Raw genomic sequence first — 20,763 nt, 5'->3', positions numbered from 1 at the left:
TGTTGCTCCGTTCAAAAGACAGAAACTTCTGCAAATGTAAAATACAGAGGATCTTTATTTACAGGATATCGTGCAATGTGGTGTCTACAATGATGTAAATAAACGATAAATTTCACACGTATTTAAAATACGGTTGAACGCGAAGGAAAATTTGGCCGCGCGCTACACAAACGATCTTATAAATTTTGTGGAAACTCGTGATAGGAGGCGAACATGGTTCCCTGAATGTGCACGTTACCCTCGACATCGGCAAGGGCGTCCACCTGTTGCAATCTATAACGAGGATTCTGATCGAGAAAATGCTGATGTCTGGCCAGTATGTGCTTCATCAGGCTATCCTTGTATCGTGTTCTATGTGGGCAGAAAGCGCATTTGAACTTTGGGTCGATGCCGCATTCGAAATCGTGATGCCTCTTCAGATGATGCTTATGCTTGTACGTTTTGCCGCAGGTGGCACAGGTATGCTTGAATACCGAAATCGCAGGATACTGGGACTCCACTGAAACAGACACGAAATTTCATCGATTAGTCGAAATCGATGGTTCCCGAGCGAAACAGTTGGCCAACTTAAGTCGTCGGACGATCTGAAACGGCTTGTTGCTCGAACGATCCGACAAACAAGAAAACAAGGAACGTGAATAGGAGATAGCGTCTCTCGGAGGGGATGATTAACGCACCAAACACAGACAACAATCGTTTTGGTATAGAACGTGACAGATTTTTATTTGATTCGTGCCACTTTTTCTCTCGACGGTCGACGACGAAAGTCACGCAAAGCTGGTCCAGCTAAACGGAAAACCTTGCGACGTTCGGTAGCGTGAAAATTCGTATCCTCGTCATTTGTTCCTCGTTCCTCCGTTTATTTATTCTTTCCTCTTTCTCCATCTCGTTTTATTAATTCACGCTCAACATCGAGAAGCATACGAATCGAGAACGGACCGATCGCTTTCGGACATTATCGAATGTATTATACACATATATGTTTGTATTTGTGTGCGTGCGTGACTGCTTGTCTCGTGTGTCTGCATGTATATAAGAAAGAACAGATACGCCAGCATTTTCGTTTCTAACGAAATTATCAGCGAATTATGCAGCGCTGTTTACGCGATGTTCCATTCGTACGTTTGATCGATCGACGGGTAATCGCGAAATCGCTGCTAGTCGTTGTTCAGGGATTTCTCTGCTGCCTGATATTCGCTGTTCGCGGCGTAAACCCAGACCTGGCGTGCTTCATCATGTGCACCTGTAGATACGACCTGTAGGTAGCTCGATAGGGACAGAAGGTGCATTGATGCATTGGTTGTTTACCGCATTCGTTTATCACGTGTCTGCGCAGGTTCTTCATTTGGTGATAACGGCGATCGCAATTGTCGCAGGCGAATCGCCCTTGTCCGCGCGACCTCCTTCGATCCTTGGGCAATCGACTCACGTAGAACCTCATTTTCGCGTAATCTGCAACCAGGAAGAAATCATTCGGTTAAAATTCCAAGTTACAGATCGCGATCGTCGTTCCTTCGATCGTCGTTGAACGGATTATTTGCGCGAATGGAACGAACGTCCTTTCATCGATCAACGCGAGTATGACGTACGTACGTTACATATGCCTCTAAGCGTACGCACTAGCTGTACTTACGAGCAAAACGAAAAGGAGACTAGGGGCTAAGGAAAAGAATTAAACGTTGTAATTTGTCCGAAATGTAAGAGAAACGGGATACGTTTTCGTTACATGCAGATGGTATCGAACACGATTGGACGAATCGTCGTAGTTTTGTATCGCAGATCCTTGACAACAAAAAAAAAAGAAAAAAAGGAGGACGAGAACGTGCTGCCACGTCGACAGCCTCGAAATCAATTTTTCGAGTGTCGAGCGGCGAGCATCGAGCAACGTTGCGACGATGCATCCCCGAATCGATCCATAACAACTGCGAATAGCCATCAGGTTAAGTATGTCAGGCGAAGTATATTTTCGAAAAATTCAAATTACATTTCACCTACGACCGTGGCGGCGAATGATACAACGATCGCTATTGTCGGAGCCGATATTTGTACGGTAAACTTGATATTTGTATTTGTATGGGTTACACTTTTCTAGGTCTTTTCTAACGCGACCATCGCATCGTTCGATCACGAGTAGAGGAGACTCGAACGAATACGCATCATATGCTTCGATATACTGCTCCTATACTTGCTGCGACGTTGTCGGTATAGGCATTTGTATCTTCTGATTTTCACAGGTTTCCACGCTCGGTCATGAAGCGACGTCTCGAGGATCTTTGAACCTGACGGTTTCTCGTCCGATTCGCCGTCGCTTTTCGCTTCGCTCGCCTTTCCGCGACACGAAACTGCACTCTGGAATCGTCGATCGTCAAATTAAAGGAGAATCGTGCATTGGGTAACCGAGATACGAGGCAAATGGGCGAAAGAGGAAGAGAAAAGGGGGAAAAACAGCTGAGAAATTTTGCAAAGTTAAAAAGGAAGAAACGAGAGGACAGAAGGGAAACGAATTCAAAGATTCGCCAAGAGAAATTAGGTATCTGTCATGTCGAGTTACCTCGCGCCGGAATTTCCTACGATTCGATTTTCATCCGTAAATTTGATGGAAATTTCAACGGAAAGATTCCTTCGATTCAGATTCGAGAGTATGTCGATCGATAAGAACGGGAAGAACGAAACGTCGTCACCTTACCGAAGAACGGAACATCCTGTTTTAACGATGAACATCGACTTTGGTGAAAAATAAGAAATTTCGAAGAAATACCCGAATTTTAAAGTTTTCTCTTTTATTGGTAAGAAATATTTATGTATGCACGTAGAGCGCGTAAGTGGTACAGTCGATATCTAATTGCAGTCTAATTGGGTTGATGAACTTTCAAAGAACGTGAACGCAATGTACATAGCTATAACACCGGTGGAATTTTCTCTATTTCGTTCGTTTATTGTCGATCGCGTATATGTATAGTAAGCGTAAGTGAATTAAACGTAAGCGATCGTTCGTTTCTCAACAAAAGATTTACCAGCGCCCGTTAACCTACTTGATCCTTGTCTAATTTCGTTTACAAACCGATATAGATTTTATACATTGCGCGTGGCAATCGACGTCTCAGCCAACTTTCTCCGCGGTTTGCACAAAATCCACAAACTTGCATCCGCAAGTTGCGAATAAACCGTAGAGTTTCAAAGGTACGCGTACATTTTATCAAATTATGTCCTCCGTCGCGTTACACCGATGCACGAATTTGTCTGTACATTGTAGAAATGGACGCACAAAGAGCACGCGATCTACTCAATCGACCGTCTTCTTTTCTTTCTCATAATCGCTCGACGAACAAATTCTTACGAGTAACGACACACTGTAAATACGTAATAGTGCGTAATAGTGCGCATGTCGTTACACGGTATGAAAATAGAGCTACTATGAAAAGTAAAAAAGTCTCGCCGCTAATCGCGTTTAAGGTCGTGCAAGGTTTTTCGATCCTCGTTACACTTCGGCCGGTAATTAACGCAAAACTCGTTCTCAGTTTGATCACTGCAGTTCACCAGCAAAGTTAAAAGACACGAGTTTCGAGGGGAAAGGGGACTATCGCGCAGACCGGGAAAAGATCGACCGTCGTCGACCGTAGTCTTGAAGAGATGTCGATCGACGTGTCTCGAGTAGAAAGCAAAATAGTCGTTGACGAAGTAGATTAGTTTCCAGCGTCCATGGAGGATGACAGCTTATTCCCATTCGGCATCGCGTAGAATTCGCTCAAAAGTTTCATATGCCTGCCGTTCAAGTGGGTGTTCAGGCTGGACTTGTGCTTCGTTCTGTAAGGACAGAGGGGACAGTGGAACTTGGGTTCCACGCCACATTCGTGCTTCAAATGCCTCGCCAGGCTGGAGTAGTAATTGTATACCTTGCCACAGTTCTTGCACGGATAGGTGACTTTCTGGCAGTTCAGGTAGCCCACAGAACGCGACTCTGAAAAATTCGAAAGACAGAAGAGACGGATATTAGAAACGGTCGACGAAAATACCGAGGAATTCGTTCGTGAGGATGGCACTTTCGCGATATTCATACGGCAGCCGTGCCATTCATGTCGTAGCGAGCTTCGTTGCAAGTATCGAAGCTCGTATCCGTAGATTTCGCGAGCGAGTGGTTTCGTTCGAATGGTTTCGATCGTTGTTCGAGAATTCATCCGGGAAAATACGTAGCGCAAAATAGCTACGACTATTTTGAGCCACGTGCCTCTTTGATCGTTTTGCTGGAAAAACTATACACTGGCTTTCGAGAATTCGTTGGCAGAGGCACGACAGGTTAAAGTACCGCGAGGGACTACGAGGCAGGGTCTCATGCAGTCTTTGTCAAGTCGTTTCCTAAAAAGAAACAATACGATCACGTTACTTCTATGGTAACTGGGTCCAACTCTTTTTTCTCTCCTGTTTCTCTTCTTCTGGCGTTCCACGACACGATTCCTTCGTAAACCGATCGGATTTTACGCAGACGGTTAACTTTCAGTTACCACAGTTACAACGCAGGTCAATTACAGGTACATGATCGATACGTGATAAATCAGTCATACTTTATTACGTTACTCACTGCTATTAGACATATTTTTCATTGTATCTGTTATATTAGTGTTGTGTTGTTATTGTTATTATTATTTTTGTACAAATAAATAAATTAATATATATATATATATAGGAAATCAATGTGAGAACGAGTTGTGAAAAAATTAGTCGCTGCAAGGCGTATGGTAATTCCAGGATTTCGAATCGTTTCGCGTGTATTTCTGCATTAAAACTGGAATTCCCAGTTTACTGTAACGATGAAGAACAGACTTGGATATGCAGTACATGTCAGCTGCCTTCCTGAGAGACAACCCACTGGCCACTGCTTCGACAGCTGATCTGATTCGTTCGAGTTCAAACTTGCATTTCGTGTATCTTCCTCCGAAAGATCTCGTCCCTCTGTCACTGTAATAGCCTCGTCCTGTAACACGAATTAATCGCAGTTGTAACAGAAACGCAAAAGCGCGTTCCACCGTGATTATCTTATCCACGGAGAATTATCTGGCTTGTCCTTGTGCCGTTCGATTCCCATAGAAGGGATCGGAGAAGAGAAGACGCAGGAAGGAAAAACGGTGATAAACGTACCGATGGCAGCGATCGAAAGACGCGTGGAGAACGCAATACCGAAAAACGCGATCGGCTGTAACGTACCTTTGGTAAAATTTCGATCTATCGGCGGTGCTTGTTACGGCGGCAAGGATGAAAACAAACGTTGGAAATTGCGATTTCAAGACGATCCGATACAAAGAAAACGTCCATAAGCTTAGTTTTATTGTATACAGGAAAAGATGGTGAAACAGCCACGAACCACGCGAACGAATCGAACATCTATATATCCGCGTGTATTCTCTTCATGTGAGACTTGAGATTCCATTTTCGATTGCTCCTGTAACTACAGTAAGGGCAACACTCGGCCTTTTTCTGGCCGCAGGACGCCTTTACGTGTTCCACCAAATGATGCTTCCAACGATACGATTTAGAACATTTCGAGCACTTGTATCTGCCTCCGAGGGGATCCGTGCTTTTGTTCCTGCATATTCGGGTAGGCTTGCGATCAGACCCGAAATAATTAGCCTCGTAAGAGCACCTTTCCGATCGTAATTCGCTCGCTTCGGTTACCGTAGTAGGCTCGAATACCTGATACTCCTCCCAAAGGACCAGTTCACCTGAAACACAATATTCAATTTGTCATTGACAGCGTTCGACACTGACAGGTTCTACCGCCTTTGCACCGTCGACGATCGTCTAACGAAAATCTAAGAGTAGCCGAATAATCGTTCGCTCAATGGGGAAACAGTGACGGTCAATGGATAAGGAGACCAAGCGACAAATATGAAAAACATGAGAGGGTTAAGATTACAATTCCTCTGGAAACATTGGATAAATATATCAAGCGGAATCAACTTTATTTTCTCTCTTCCTTTTCCTTTTCTTTCCCTCTACTGTTCAAGTACGACATTTACAAATCACAATATGACAGAAGCTTACACACAAAGCGTTTTGCGTCGATCAGTTTGCAGATCTGTTCCTCAATTCACTTTATTTGTCGTCTATTTAACATCGATATCGAACAACTAAAACATAATCGTCGTGCAACATTTCGTTTCGTTCCGTTTGATTTTCGACGGTGTTTCGTTCGAACGATCGACTCAGACGACTGCGTCGGTGTCGTTGCAATGCATACGATTGACGTGCTTTTTCAAGTTAGATTTCTTGTATGTACGAAAACTGCAATATGGACAACACTGCTGTTTGTCCTTGCCGCAAAATATTTTTTGATGTTCCACCAAATGACCCTTCCTCTTGTAGCTTTTCAAGCATTTGAAGCAAGAGTATTTATACTCTTGCCTATCTTCTTTCAAACCGCCTGTCGCGTATTCCATACTTTCTATCTCATCGTCGTCTTCGTCCTCGCAGGTTTCTTCCGTTATCACGCAATCGTCTGTATATCCCTTGACACTCTCGTTTTCAAGATTAATCCGTGCAGTTGCGACGTAAACGTCGGTCACGTCGAGTAACTCCATGCGTTCGCCAATTCCTTCTCTGATCTCGAAAACGGCCACGGAATCTGAAACAAAATATCACGCGCGTTTACACAGGACTGCGTTTACACAAGAAACCGTACGTTCCGCAACATGAGAATCTACACAGGGATATATCAAAGAAGCATATTATATCAACAGTCGTATTACAGAAATTTCCGTTGGTATTTGCGTTTGCACTTTCGTTACAAACGAGTCTACTTCAACGACCGATCAACGTTCATCCCTTAAACACATGTAAACATCGTTAGAAACTGGTTACTCGGTAAAAAGCAAACGAGGATTCTACGATCGTTTGTCCAGTGTTGATCGACTGCGAGCAAATCATCGACGTCGGTTGATTTCGGTCGGATTGTGGCACCAGCATTTTTTCAACGATCGTCAAAGTTGAATCGTCGTTAAAACGAAAAGAAAAGAAAAGAAGAAAAGAAAAATAACAAGTGAAAGATAACGAAACGGGACGAATCTTCGAAGAATTTTTTCAGATGGTTGGATCTGTACACAGGTATTTATTTAAAAAGCAATCGACTGCCGGACATCGTTACACAGGAACACTTAACCATCACTGCGCAGCATTCTTGCTCGATCTAATAGATTTACGGATCTATCGAATCGAATGGATAAGATAGGCTAGATGTTCATGCATCGTAAACGAACGATTCGCGTACATTATTCCTTCTAAACTATCGATAACAAGTACGATTCATCTTCCGCGTTCATACGATTACACAAAGAATGAGATGAAAGGTGACTGACGTTCACTACTTGATTAGCGTGAATACTTATATGGAATTGAATCCGTTACGTCGACACGATCTCGATCGATCGTAGCTTGTCACACACGAGAGCGAACGGTTTCTTCCTGCTCCTCCTCCTCCTCCTCCTCCTCCTCCTCCTCCTCCTTCTTCTTCCTCTTCTTTCTTCTTCTCGTTCTTCACCTTCCCCCCTCTTTTGTCTCTCTTTAATACTCGGATTTCAATAAAAACGGATAAGAAAGAGAAAGAAATTATCGTACTGTGTTTCGTCTTTCATCCCTCTTCCAGAGCAAATGTTACGTAGACGATGAATTCGTCGAACGCGTCCGCGCATTTCTCGTACGACACGCGTCAAAGTTAATTTCTCGAGATGTAGAAGCATGTTCGTTCGAACAAGGAATCGCGACGTTCAAACATCGTATCGTTGCAGCCGTGAATTCTTGTTCGAGACACGCCACAGAGAGAGGAAATTGAGCGTACAACGTCGTAATTACAATTCTACCACTTGAAACGCGATACTCGCAAAGTTTCGAACGGTTTTTATAGGAAAAGACGGCTGCCAATGCATGCTTGTCCATACTACGATCGCTTCGATATCAAATAGGTAGGAAATCGGTTGCTAGAATTTACTGCGCTATCATTACTTTTCTCGATATGGTAAAAATCGTGACAATACGTACGAAAAGTTGTAGATTGCACGATCCGACGAATCTATGTCGCTAGATTCGACCGACGAAGGTAGAAAAAAAGAGAGAGAGAAAAATAGGTAATGAAAGAAACGACAAAGTGGAAGAAAAAGAAAAAAAAAAGAAAAAAAACAGCCTGTAGACTAGATTGGATTTATCAAAGAGCGGCTACGGTTATTTCGTGAGTCGCGCTACTGCATACCGATATACGGATAATCCTTTTTCGCAAATCGACACACGACACTAACTTTCAACACTCTCTAACGATTACAAATATTTGATCGTCGGTGACAATAACATTTCGAAGATGTTTTGGCTTCGCATAAAATTCGGCCGATCCACAATGTGTACGTTATGCAACGAGTTAAAGGAAAATTGTTGTTCAAACGTTCGAGTGTTGAAATATCGACTCGACAAGGACAAACCAATACGTATGCGTAGTGACGGATTTACAAACACCAATGAAACCGTACGAAAGAAACATCGTTCCGATCAGCATGGTTTCCCGCGTGGAAAACGAGTTCCATCGCAAAATCCAAAGACTTTGGCTTCGTACAAATATCGCTGAACGAAAAGAGTCGTAGACGATAAATGACGTTCAGCGAAACAGCTGTCTACTTGATGTTGTGCACCGAGAGCAGGTGCTTGAGAAACGAGGCCTCGATCCTCGATCTGTAAGGGCAATACTGGCAGGAGAAGTGAGTCTCAAACGTAACCATTCCGCAGCCCATCTTCAGATGTTTCCGTAGATTCGACGCCCAGGAGTACATTTGTCCGCAACGCGGACAAACGTGCAGCCGCGGCCTCACGATCGGGAATAAAGGAGCATCTGGAAAGAAATCTCGGTTATTAAAGAACGACGAGCGAACGGCGTGACGCGATGCGATACGATGCGATGCGATGCGACGTGGCGCAAACCGAAAAGGATTATTTAGGAGGGCAGGTTCCAGAAGAAAGAAAAGAAAGAAAAGATGGGGGATCGCAGTGGCTAGCTTCTAGACATCGAAGCGCATGCCTTGCCAGGTTAATAGAACACAACGGAATACGACGACAGTCCCGTCTAGTCGCCGATAATCGTACGCGCTCTTCGAGCAGAAACCTGCGAAGCTGATTCTATTCGACGGCGATCGGCACGAATAGTCGCTTCGGGATTTCCTCGAAAAGGGCATGTTTCCGGTTTCGAGCAGCTAAAAAACGACGATGCTAACACACCTGTACTTTCGTACTCGTGCACGCGCATATACTTACGTTCTGTTTTCGTGGGCCGGATCGTTTCGTTCGGCTGCCATTGCCTGAAAATATTTGTAAAACGATCGAGAGAATGTTAGCGTCAAGGGTTAGGTTTTCGCATGGAGTAAAAGTACACTTTATTATCGGCCAGCAGATCGGTCGCACAGTAATCCATTCGCTAATGCATGTGTATCCGATGTTTACAAAGTAAATGCCTCTTCAAATTTCCCTTAAAGTTGGACTTGTAATCGCAGATAGTGCAGCAGAAGTTTGGTGGCTTGCCGCAAGCCATTCTTTGATGCAGTCTCAAGCTGGAGGGCCAAGAGAATGGTCGACCGCACCACTCGCACGTGTGCATCATGTTACCTGAAACAAAAATCTTAGTCAGCGCATTGGCAAAGGCGTGGGCTTCCCAAAGACCGTTCGCAACCGACTTTCCATTCTTCTCCTCTTCCTCGATGTCCGCTAATCTAGCTTTTTCAACGTAGAAAATCCACGTTGCAAAAGCACCACGCGATACGATAGTACGTCGCGACACACCCGGTTTCATCAACGTAGACACTGGAATCGAATACACGTGAAACGAACGTACGAAACACTTTCTCCATCTGCCAACAATTTATTGTTCATACAGCAGATTTTTTTGACCAGGTAAATGCAAATTTGCCGGGTTGCAGGAGCGATTGCGAATAAATACGACGATCGTGGTTGGCGAATCGGTGATTTCATCGTTCTCCAAAGTGTATTCGAAGTATGTGCTTTCGTAAGCTGCCCTTATACTTGGTCCTGTGCGGACAATACGGGCAACATTCCTTTGGATCTTTGCCACACTCCTTTCTCAAGTGATTCTTCATGTTTCTCAGCCAACGATAACCTTTGTTGCAGTTTGGGCACCTGAAGCAACCTGGCTTCTTGTCCAGGCAACTGCTCGATTCCTGAGGTAGCTTCAAGCTCGGGTTATTCGAGTATAGCACCAGCTTGTGATGGCCGACAGTTCTGCTTTGGTAACGGTATCCGGACCAGGACGGCTCTGGAAAAAGAACGGGTGTATTTTATTATTAGAAAGAATTCTCGTCTGGCCGCGTATTTTCGTATGTCGATAATAATACTAAAAAGAAGAAGACAGTGGCGATAAATCGCTGTTAGAACAGAACGTGTTCAAGTATTTTAGAAACGTCGCTTTTTATTCTTCGTTATATTCGTTTGGCACATGGCTTTATACAGGATCACGACACTTAGGCGTACAATATGGTACGTAGGATGGGTAAAGTCTCATTTTCACTCGATAGCAGAGGAGTAATTCTATCTGCAAACGAAGGTTCCGCAATGTGAAACATCTCTCTAGCTGCTCTCTATTCTATCGCGTTACAAGATTCGATTCACGCGACTCTATGCGAGAACGGACGATCGTCGTTCTTTATCCTATATGCATTGGCGTTCACCGAACGGAATGGTAACGTACGAGAAAATATAAACGCGTACGAAGCGTACGAGGCTTACGAAACGAGAAACGAGGGTGCAAGAAACAGGTGGAGGAAGGAGGGAGAGAGGAAAGCCTCCTAGATGCTACTCGAGAACACGTTCTTGCCAGGATGATTGGTTCGAATATGTTGATAGAGATTGCCACGCTGTTTGGTTCTGTGGGCGCAATAGGGACATTTGAATTGCGGCTCCTTGCCACACTCGTGCCTGGTGTGTCTGACCAGTGTGGCGCGATGCTGATACCCTTTGCCGCACGTCTCGCACCGATACGGAAACTCGACCCGCTTCGCCATCCAAAGGGTCGCCAGGTCCTTGATCAGAGGCATCATCGGGTAGTTGCAATTCCTTTGAAAGTTCTTCGGCATAGTCATGCACGGGATCGGTATGTCTGCAAGTCACAGGAAGAAGAAAACGAGGGGCGTTAGTTGGCGAGCATAAACGAGCGACTCTTCGAATTGGGAAATACTTTGTCAGATAAGAAATCCAACTACGATCAAGAACATTTCGTTTAATTGCGTTTCGTTTAATTACGGCACAATAGTTTTCAATCAACATCAAAACTACATCGAGTCAAAACGTTTAAGATTGCACGAGAAATACGTGTTTGTTATTGTTCTTTATTTTCCGTTTTATTAGCTAGCAACGAAAGGGACCTTTATCTATCGACAAGTACACAGACAAAAGTACGAAAATATTGCCGGTAGAAGTTTGAAAAGGAAAAATGGCTATTCAATTTCCGCTCGTGTTATACACTTCGAGCACCGCATGGCGGAGCCTCGGGTGACGATGTTCGATGTGCCGGTGGATCTGGTCGATGGTATCGCCCACGGTATCGCAATAGGGACACATCTTCTTCGACTCGAATCCACATACTCGTATCATATGCGTACGAAGATCGGTCAAACGATCGAACTTTACGGTACACTTTGGACAGAAATTCGAGTCCCGGAACGATGACGAACGATCGTTTACTCTCGAGTAGAGATTTTCCATCGGTCCGGCGTGGATCCTTCCGCGTCGACGCGTCACGTCCTTCCCAATGTTAAACAACGCGCTTCGACGCGAACCTGAAATCGAACGTGTGCCAATTAGAAATTTCCTTCCGTGTTTTCCTTCTTTCGTATCTTTCGATCGTCTCGTCAACGACCTACGATCGATCGTCCAACGATTATCGTCTTACTATCAAGGCGATTTAGAGGGAAATCGAAGTATCGGGAACGCGAAAGCGTTAATTCAAATGTTTGTCTGTTATCTTGTACGTTATTTACGCAATAACTTGAAACATTGTACTGTGTGATTTATTGTTTCTAACACTCTTCCTCGATTCTATGCTCTTACGATACAATAAGGTTAGTCGATAGTCGATAGTCGAGGGTGGACAGAAACGAAGGGACAACAGAGAACACGTTCGCTAGAAAACCGATCGACGACGGTCCAGGTGTATCCTTTCTCGTCGTTGTCTCGCTATTCTCTCTCCGTCCACTTTCTCTTACTTTTCAAACACGTTCTAAACATTCGCTACGCAACTTCGGTTAGACGCGTGCTTGTTGAGCGAGCACGGTCCTGCGGCATTCTCTGCAGAAGCGAACAATTGCATTTGTCGCGCGAAATCTTATCTTAGAAACGTTACGCGCGAAACTCGAACCGATTTCTCTTCTGCTGGCGACTAAAAGGCAGAAAGAACTAGCGTTAGAGGAGGAACGATATTCGACGATCGTTTCGTCGTCTCGTTTGTTTCTCGTCGTTCGCCCGGCGAGTAATACGAGTACAAAAGTCGCGGAAAAAGGAACTTGTTGCCCGTGATTGGCAAATCGGAATTGATCGGGGCAGAGTTCGATCTCAATTCAGATCGATCACGTATACGTTTTGACCACGATGACACTGACGAATGTGTCTATAAACGTGACCGCGTTGTTTCATTCGCGCTGCACAGTAAGGGCACTGAACTCTCGGCTCTTGTCCGCACTCGAACTTGGTGTGCCTTTTTAAATGCCATGCGTGTATGTAGCTCTTGGAGCATCTAGAGCACGTGTGCCTCTCAATGTCTCGAATAGCGGTGGCCCTACGCCTCCTCGAGCCGAGCGGCTTCTCTTCCTCGTAATCGAAATCCTTCGCTTCTTCCATCACCACCGAGCAAAGATTCTCCAGATCGGTTTCTATCTTGATCCTCTTGATGTCTAAAAAAAGAAAAGTAAAAAGGAAACGCAATTAGTCGCAGTCTCGGGACGTGTTCGCATGACCGGTCAGATACACGAAGAAAACAAAAATGATGGAAGCGGTTATCGTTACGAAGAGGATCGGGTTACCGCGAGTTATTTTTCCCGCCACCTTGTCCCCGAGAAGACCGCAAGCTGACCTTTTATCAGTGTCTTTGAGCGAGCAAACACGCAAAGGCAGAGCTTCCGTGTTCGGAGCTTCTCGGCCCAGGGACGAGAATAACCGTCGATTAACCGTCGATTAACTCGTTAACCGGCGAAGCGGAGGAAAGTTGAAAGAACGACCAAAGCGACCGCAAGTGGCTGCGTCGTTTTAGCGAATTCGATTTCCACGGCAAAGAGAAGCGAACGTTGGTCGTCGCGCGTCCAAGCGAAAGGAAAAACTCTCTCGCGAACGATCGCCAACAGGTGGTACTTGTTCGAGTCCAGTAGCACCGTAACAATGCTTTATTCGCATTTCACATGTACATTCGTGAAAAACCGCACACACACACACACACACACGTTACGACGGCCAGTATTCCCGTCCTTCGATGTTATATGTGTGTATATATAACGATGACGCAGATCGTGACGACGAGGCGACAACGACGACGCTATACCTTCGTTACAAGACGTTCGTTGTCGGTTAGAATGCGAAAAGAAAACGTGGGCATTCGGGAGAACGAGAAACGGAAGAACGTCGACGACGATGATGGACTGGACGGGGAACAGCTGTTACGAAGAGCTGGTCATCAAGGCGAATCGATAATGTAGATGCGTTGACCCGAGTGTTTTCTACGTATGTGCTCGTTCACGTGTGCCCTTTGCTTGCTGCGAGTACCGCAGTACGGACATTTGAATCTGGGCGCGACGCCGCACTCGTAACGAAGGTGACGATTCAGACTTTTCACCACGGTGTAACCATTCCCGCATTTTGGGCACACGTAGTTCTTTTTCTTGCTGCCTCTGCGTCGAGGAGATCCGTAGGCATCGTCCGACGCGTGGAACTTGCTCGCTTCCTCATACGAACCGGCTCCGTAATTTCCGTACAATAGTCGAAACGAACGATCCACTGAAAGCAAAAAAGCGCTACGATTAGAATTATACGAGAATCGATGGTGCGACGCCCACGACGATCGTAACGATCGTCGCGACTACCGATCGCGATGCGACAATTAGAAGAGAACCGGAAACTCATAATCCGCTAATCCCGTGCACTCCTCCTTCGGGAACCACTCCGCTACCATTTAAATATTCGCCATTCTCGTAAATGCTCTGTTTCTCTCTTCCAGAGAAATATACGATAAGGATGGTGCGGAAGGACGTGGAAGGAAAGTTGTAATTGAATAAAGTGTTTATTACTTTACTTATGAATACAATATATCTCATGACGATTAAAATTTAAGGTCGATCACGCAAACCCTTTCCTCCGGATGTTTCTTGCGGATGTGACTATAGATCTGTGACGTTTGTTTGCTCCTCAGTTTGCAGTAAGGGCACTTGAATCTAGGTTCGTGTCCGCACTCGTACTTGTAATGCCGATTACGGTTACTTTTCAACGTGAAGCTGTGCAAACACTTGGGACAGTAATAGAGCAAGCGATCTTTGCCCACGTTGTTGCCCGGCTTTACCATGCTCATCAGCGAGTCCAACACGCTCAGATCTGCAAAGAAGAAACAAAGTACGGTGAACGTCCGTTCAAAGTCTGTGGACATGCGACTATAATACAACTCGCGCGCCAATTCGCGTTCTTCTCCTCGCGTTCGTCGATCGAAAGAATCGATCTGTCGACCGAACGAGGGAACACGATCGACGACGTTTTCGGAGCTGGTCTGGAATATGTACAGACGCATCCATGACCTACGATGAGTTCGTTAGTACATATGTATCGCGTGAAAAAAAAAAAAGCAAAATACGTAGCACCGAACCAAAGGATTCTCCTGATCTAGCAAAGCGACGCGAGATAGAAACGAGAAAGAAAGACAAACATAAAAAAAAAGAGAAACAGTAAGGAAGAAGTAAAGAAAACAGAGAAGAGAAAAACCGAAAGATGAAAAAAGAGAGAGACAAACAAACACGGGTGGTAAACGATCAAAGAATTACATCACACAGTGCACGCTCGGTAATCGAGCGCAGACAGAATCGCTGGAGTGTTTGAACATCGATTTATTATTCGTATCTTACAATTCCACAGTGACGACGATATATGATCACAAAACATCGTGGAAAATGGGGAATAGTAATTGTTTCGACATCGAACGTAATTCGCGAACATTTATTCGTAGTCAAGTCCCGAAGGAAACGATCGGTCGTACGAAACCGATCAAACGGGGAAAGGACAACTTGTTCGTACGATGAATGGAGAAACGCGTCTAGCCCGGCTCTGATCGGGCGTGTATAGTTATTAATAAACGCACTTAACGCTACAACATCGTTAATTATATCACAGCAACAAAAACAGTCGGCCACTAACGTCTAGGTGTAGGTAGAAGAAAACGAGAATCAAAGAAAACATTTCGGTCGCGGTGCGAACGGCTACGCTTTCGCCGTAAGCACGTGGTTGCACCAAACGTTCGTATCCTGCTGTCTCCGCGCATCGATTTCAAAAGCTTAAAAGCTCGGCATTATCTTTCATCGTGATTCTCATTCGGTTCGATAAACGAGAAACAAAAGTGAAAGAACACAACGTTTGCCCCGACCGCTTCACCCTGTACCATTCAGTCTTAAAGCGGAAAGCGTACCGGCAAATCGAAAGGTACACTTTCCTCTGTTCCTCCCCTTTTCACCCTTCGAACATCCAACGATACGCCGGACGCACAATTACCCGAAACAACTTTTAAACGTTATTTGACGAACGCGCGTTTTCTGTTGCTCCGGTTTCTTTGCTTTTCTTTTTCGCTTTTCCTCGTTATTTCTTCACCTTATAGCTGGCTCGATTTCACCAACGGATGAAACTGTTACGTTAAAGTCCATTTTTTTCCTGCTATGAACGTTAAGGATGCCGTTATTATCGTTATTCTTACTATCTTTTCCATCGACTCATTCCTCCTTTCTTCTCGCGCACACGCACACTTTCTCATTCGCTCTCTCTCTCTCTCTCTCTCCCTCTCTCTCACTCACTCTCACACACACACACACACACACACTCTTTCTCAATCTTCTTTCCATAGAAAACATACAATTTTATCTAGTAGGACGTCTAGAAATCGAAGAACTTTTCGTGTGACAGCTCGTGTGCATCGTGGAACTTTAAATGCAATTGTACTTGAAACATGTTTACGTTCGACTTCTCGGGCAAACCGGTTACCGGCTAATGATTACGTCGTCAACGACGTGAACCATTCGTAGAAAACACGAGCAATTTCAACGTGCGGCAAATTAACCGACGGTCGCGTTCGATATCCTAAAATTCGAGATTCGTTTGAGCATCGTCTCGTTTCACGACTAAATCTCGTAAACGATCGTTCCCTAATTTTATAAAACATTTAAAAATTTGATAACAACGGAAAATATATGTATCATATGTTAAATGTATGTACTGTATAATATTCATATACGCGTGATGTATATCAATGAACGTGGCTGTGTGTCAACGTGTATGTGTAGGTATATACGCGTATATTACATGTATTACATGCATGTAACGTATACGCAAATGCGTGTATGTTATTTCTCTAATTATAAGAGGCGACAATCGCAAAAGGCGGCGTTCGCGCGGAACTACCTTCTACGTTTCCGATGCGAACAGCAAGCTTTCGAGACAGTCCGCCGACGACAGAAACATCTCGAAAGGGACGGAGATCGGATCTGCCGTAAACACGGGAAACTATTACGCGAAAAGCGGTCGATTATCTTAGGATCGAACACTCGCACCTCGCGTCGCCTTCTCTCGGCCTTCACTTTATACGACATCGTTCGTTAACGAACGAGCAACAGGAACACGTACTAAACCTCCCGATTCGTGTCTTCTCGACAGCCTCGGACGATCCTTTTCACAGCTGATCCTTCATTTCTCCAGGTGCACCACGTAAACGGGCTGACCTACGTGCCTGGTTCTAATGTGGGACATCACGTTGGACGTTTGTTTGCTACGGAATTCGCAGTAAGGACACTGGAATCTCGGCGGTTGGCCGCACTCGAACTTGAGATGCCTGGTCATGTTGCCTTTGATGGTAAAGGATCTTCCGCACTTGGGGCAGCCGAATGGCTTTGTGAAGCATTCCGCCAGCGATCCCTTTGTGTACGTGTTCTTCTCCCTCCCTTGAGAATAGTAATTCGGCAATGATCTCGGCGCAGTCGCACCACAGGAATCAGTCTGACCAATCTCCCTGTTGCTTTCCTCGTTCTCAAATGCTTTGCAAGATTGTAAAACGAAGTTTAAATCCAACTGTGGGACCGCGGCATAGAAACCTGAAACTTCAAGATCGGCTGGTTAGTGGAATCGGCGAAATATCGGACGAACGATTTGGGAAGACAGCGGGATCGCTGGATCCGAGAATCGATCGCCGTCGGTTAGAGCCGTACTCTCCTTTAGAGATGTAGCGATCGTATTGGATCGGGTCGAACTAAATCGGTCCGGGGGTAGTTGGATCGGATCGGTTTGGTTCGGTTGGCTTTCATTTAAATTGCGACATGCTTCGTATCGACGACGTTGAGCATTGGAAATGGAAAAATAAAAGAAGGATACCTTAAAAAGTTGCGGATGATCTTCTAGATGAAAACGTCGAGCCAGTCTCGAGCATTTTCCAGACCCCCCGCCCCTCTCTCTATCTCCCACCCCTTTCTTTCTTTCTTTCAGTCTTTTCTTTCGTTCTTTTTTTTTTTTTTTTTTTTTGTCTTTCTTTGCGAATATCAAAGCAGACGAATGGAAATCACACGATTTTAACGAACATTATTTCTAATTATTTTCAATCGTTTAATTTAATACGTACTAGGGAAAATTGCATCTTAGGCTAGGTTAACGGTAATTAAATCTATCGAATAGAAATCGTTGTGTACCATTCCATCTTCGGCCGATGGCCACGTCCCCGATGGTTCGGTTAGCCATTCTCGTGCACGAAAGTATGCAGACGACGGGTTGCCATTTGATAATCGTGTACGTTGTCGTATAAATTTGCATATACCATAAAAAAAAATATTAAACTACAAAGGATCGTTCGTGCGTATCTGTCATTTGTGTGCAAATCTGCATGCATTTTAACCGAAATATTTACACGCAAGTGTCGTTCGAAGACTATATTTCAAATCGATGTTTCGCGTCAATAGCTTGAGAAATATTTTTGCTCCGCGAATACCTTCGCGCGGTAAGGAAATACGTTTCCATAGAAAGCGAGTATAAAGTGGAAAGACTACACGTGTCGATTACATCGAACGAGATCGGGCGCAAAATGGATGGATCGTCGGTAGTAGTGGTTTCGTCGAATCTTCAACGTCGAGTTCAAAGCTTCATGTCGAAGATAAACACTTCCTCTTCCGGATGCTTTTTTCTGATGTGAGCGTAGACCGGCGATGTTTGCTTACTGCGAAGACCACAGTACGGACACTGAAATCTTGGTTCGTGGCCGCACTCGTAATTCACGTGTCGATCTTTGTTTCTCTTCAAGGTGAAACCGCGACCGCACTTTTGACACTGAAACGGCTTCGTCTTGTCGGAAACGTTTATCTTTGCGCTCCTCCGTTTCGCGGTTTTGCTCGATTCCAAACAACGTTTCCCGATAGTTTCCAATCGGCTCTTCAAGTCTAGGTTTTGTCCGAGCGCAGGCGGTAGAATATGGGCGAATCCTGAAACACGGAGACATAAATACTGAACAGCATACTCTCGACCGCTGTACAGAAGAGGCTGTACAGCTTACGGAGTTTGGCCACCCCGTCGAACGGACGTTCCGTTCGAATGCGTCGCTCTTCAAGGGCTCCGCTCGACGGCAAACTCCCTACCGACCCTTATACTATTTAGCTCCGGGTAGCTCCGTGTTCGCCGCGAGAAATAATATACCCTCTTCACCACCAGCAAATCGACCACTTTGTCGTCGCGAGCACAGAGCTGCGTCGGAACTCTGCTCGGAATGAGCAGCCATCGAGCAGCCACGCAATTGGGGGAAAGGTACGCATTCCACGGAACCTACGTTTCATCACGCGCACTTCTTCTCGATTCTCTCTTCGAAACGCCTAGCGAAGCGCGCTCGCAATTCAAAGTAACAATTTACAGATACGCTTTTCTCGATAGGTTCGGACAAAATCGGTGTTCGCACGATGCAACAACAAATGAGACTCCTCGCGTGCACGTGGTCGCTGCTAGCACATGGATCCCGTGGAACCATCTTCCCACCAAGCATCCATCATACTTTACAACCAGCCATAGAAAGATCGCTCGTTAGTTGAAGAATATCGAGCAGACGATTGAAATATTGGAGCTCGGTAGGTGTTTGTCACGCGCCAAGATGCACGGCGATCGAACCAATGGATCTCGTGTACAAGGGGAGGAATAAATATTGTTTTTCTTTTCTTTTCTTTTCTTTCTTCACTCTTTTTTTTTCTTCCTTCGATTCACCACGATGCTTTATTGCGAGCAACAATCGAAAGAACGACAATTGAAGTGGAAATATTAAAGTTAAAATCGAAAGAAAGCACTGAACTTTCGGTCCCAGAACGTTTGCGCGAGTTGAGGATGATGTACGCGTAAGTGACGGATCATGTGAGACTTTTGGTAGTTTTTCATGGAGCAGTGAGGACATTCGAAGCGCGGAGGCTGTCTGCACTGGTTCCGCAAGTGCGACAGCATCGATTTCTTCCATTTGTAGAGATTGCGACAACTGGGACACTCGTACATTCCGTCTCGTCTGATGATCGTAAATTCTCTGCCAGAACGACCGTGGAACCGCTCGATTTCCGTGCTCCCTTTTTCTCTTTCTGAAACAAGCACGCAAACAAAAAGAACGTTATTATCGGTGTACCGTTATTTCGATTCGTTACCTGAACGTACTTTTTTTGTATAGAAACAGCGTAGAAAGAAATCCCAAGTGAAAAGTCCGCACATCTCGTGCAATTCGACTGCCGAATCTAAATCTTCTCTAGGCTTTTCTTCTTTCTTTTTCTTTCTAGCGCAATCCTCGTAAACTCTACTACCATTTTCCACAAACCTGTGTTTCATACCGGCTCCGTCCAGTCGGCCGCTGCTTGTCGACGTTTTCTAGTCAAATCAAGTTTGCGAGAACGAAAGTTAACGCGCTTACATACGACTATGGAACGGTATAACAAGTACGTCATAGTCGATGGCAGTCGATAGAAAAATAGCAAAGTTCAAAATTGGCATCAATTATTTATTCACGTTAAAACTGTTTTAACGCATATTGCAGCTCTCCGAAGTAGAATGTGAAAATTCTTACCATCGGACACACACACGTGCGAGGAGAAACAGTCGATATCGAGAAAATACAGCAAGTTAACGTTCACGCATGCACCTAGACATTGGAAAACGCAATCTCGGAGGGATGATCGGAAATGAAGAGGAAACGGATGGGATTGGACGAGACGAAATGAGACTAGATGAGATGAGACGAAACGAGATAAGACGAGACGAAACGAGACGTGTCGAGGCGAGATAGGACGACACGAGACGAGATAACATCGAAAGCTAAAGAAAACGAGAGAGAAATTGATCGAACGATTGGTTGGAACGACGAAAGAAGGATCTGCGAGCTAATCGGTTCGATGCTCCTGGTGGTAGAGTCTTGCATTTGTGGCGATATCGATGCAATAAAGTTTGTATTTCGGATGAAGTGTGCGTATATGCGTCCACACGTTGGTACGTTGACGAAGATGATTC

The 20,763-nt window shown here is 44.9% G+C and overlaps 2 protein-coding genes across 5 annotated transcripts in view; both read right to left on the bottom strand.

Annotated features, from left to right (window-relative positions):
- LOC117207795 (longitudinals lacking protein, isoforms N/O/W/X/Y-like) overlaps nt 1-20,763 on the bottom strand; it is a 91,308-nt gene that overhangs the window by 657 nt on the left and 69,888 nt on the right. For 3 of the 4 annotated variants that reach the window (XM_033448370.1, XM_033448371.1, XM_033448366.1), the window contains 2 exons: nt 1,309-1,452; nt 239-499 (listed from right to left, as the gene is read on the bottom strand). In XM_033448370.1, the coding sequence (XP_033304261.1) occupies nt 239-499; nt 1,309-1,452 (405 nt within the window). The remainder of the gene's footprint in view (nt 1-238; nt 500-1,308; nt 1,453-20,763) is intronic. The other variant, XM_033448369.1, reaches the window with a different exon arrangement.
- LOC117207812 (longitudinals lacking protein, isoforms A/B/D/L-like) lies at nt 9,369-9,989 on the bottom strand. The gene is made up of 2 exons (XM_033448399.1): nt 9,696-9,989; nt 9,369-9,627 (listed from the first exon to the last, which is right to left on the bottom strand). The coding sequence occupies exons 1-2, from the start codon at nt 9,700-9,702 to the stop codon at nt 9,440-9,442; spliced, it is 195 nt and encodes a 64-aa protein (XP_033304290.1). The 5' UTR covers nt 9,703-9,989; the 3' UTR covers nt 9,369-9,439.

Source organism: Bombus bifarius, unplaced genomic scaffold (assembly GCF_011952205.1).
Source record: "Bombus bifarius isolate JDL3187 unplaced genomic scaffold, Bbif_JDL3187 scf7180000008046, whole genome shotgun sequence".
NCBI lineage: Eukaryota > Metazoa > Arthropoda > Insecta > Hymenoptera > Apidae > Bombus > Bombus bifarius.
The sequence above is the reverse complement of the archived record's forward strand: the minus strand, read 5'-3'. Positions and strand labels throughout refer to the sequence as shown.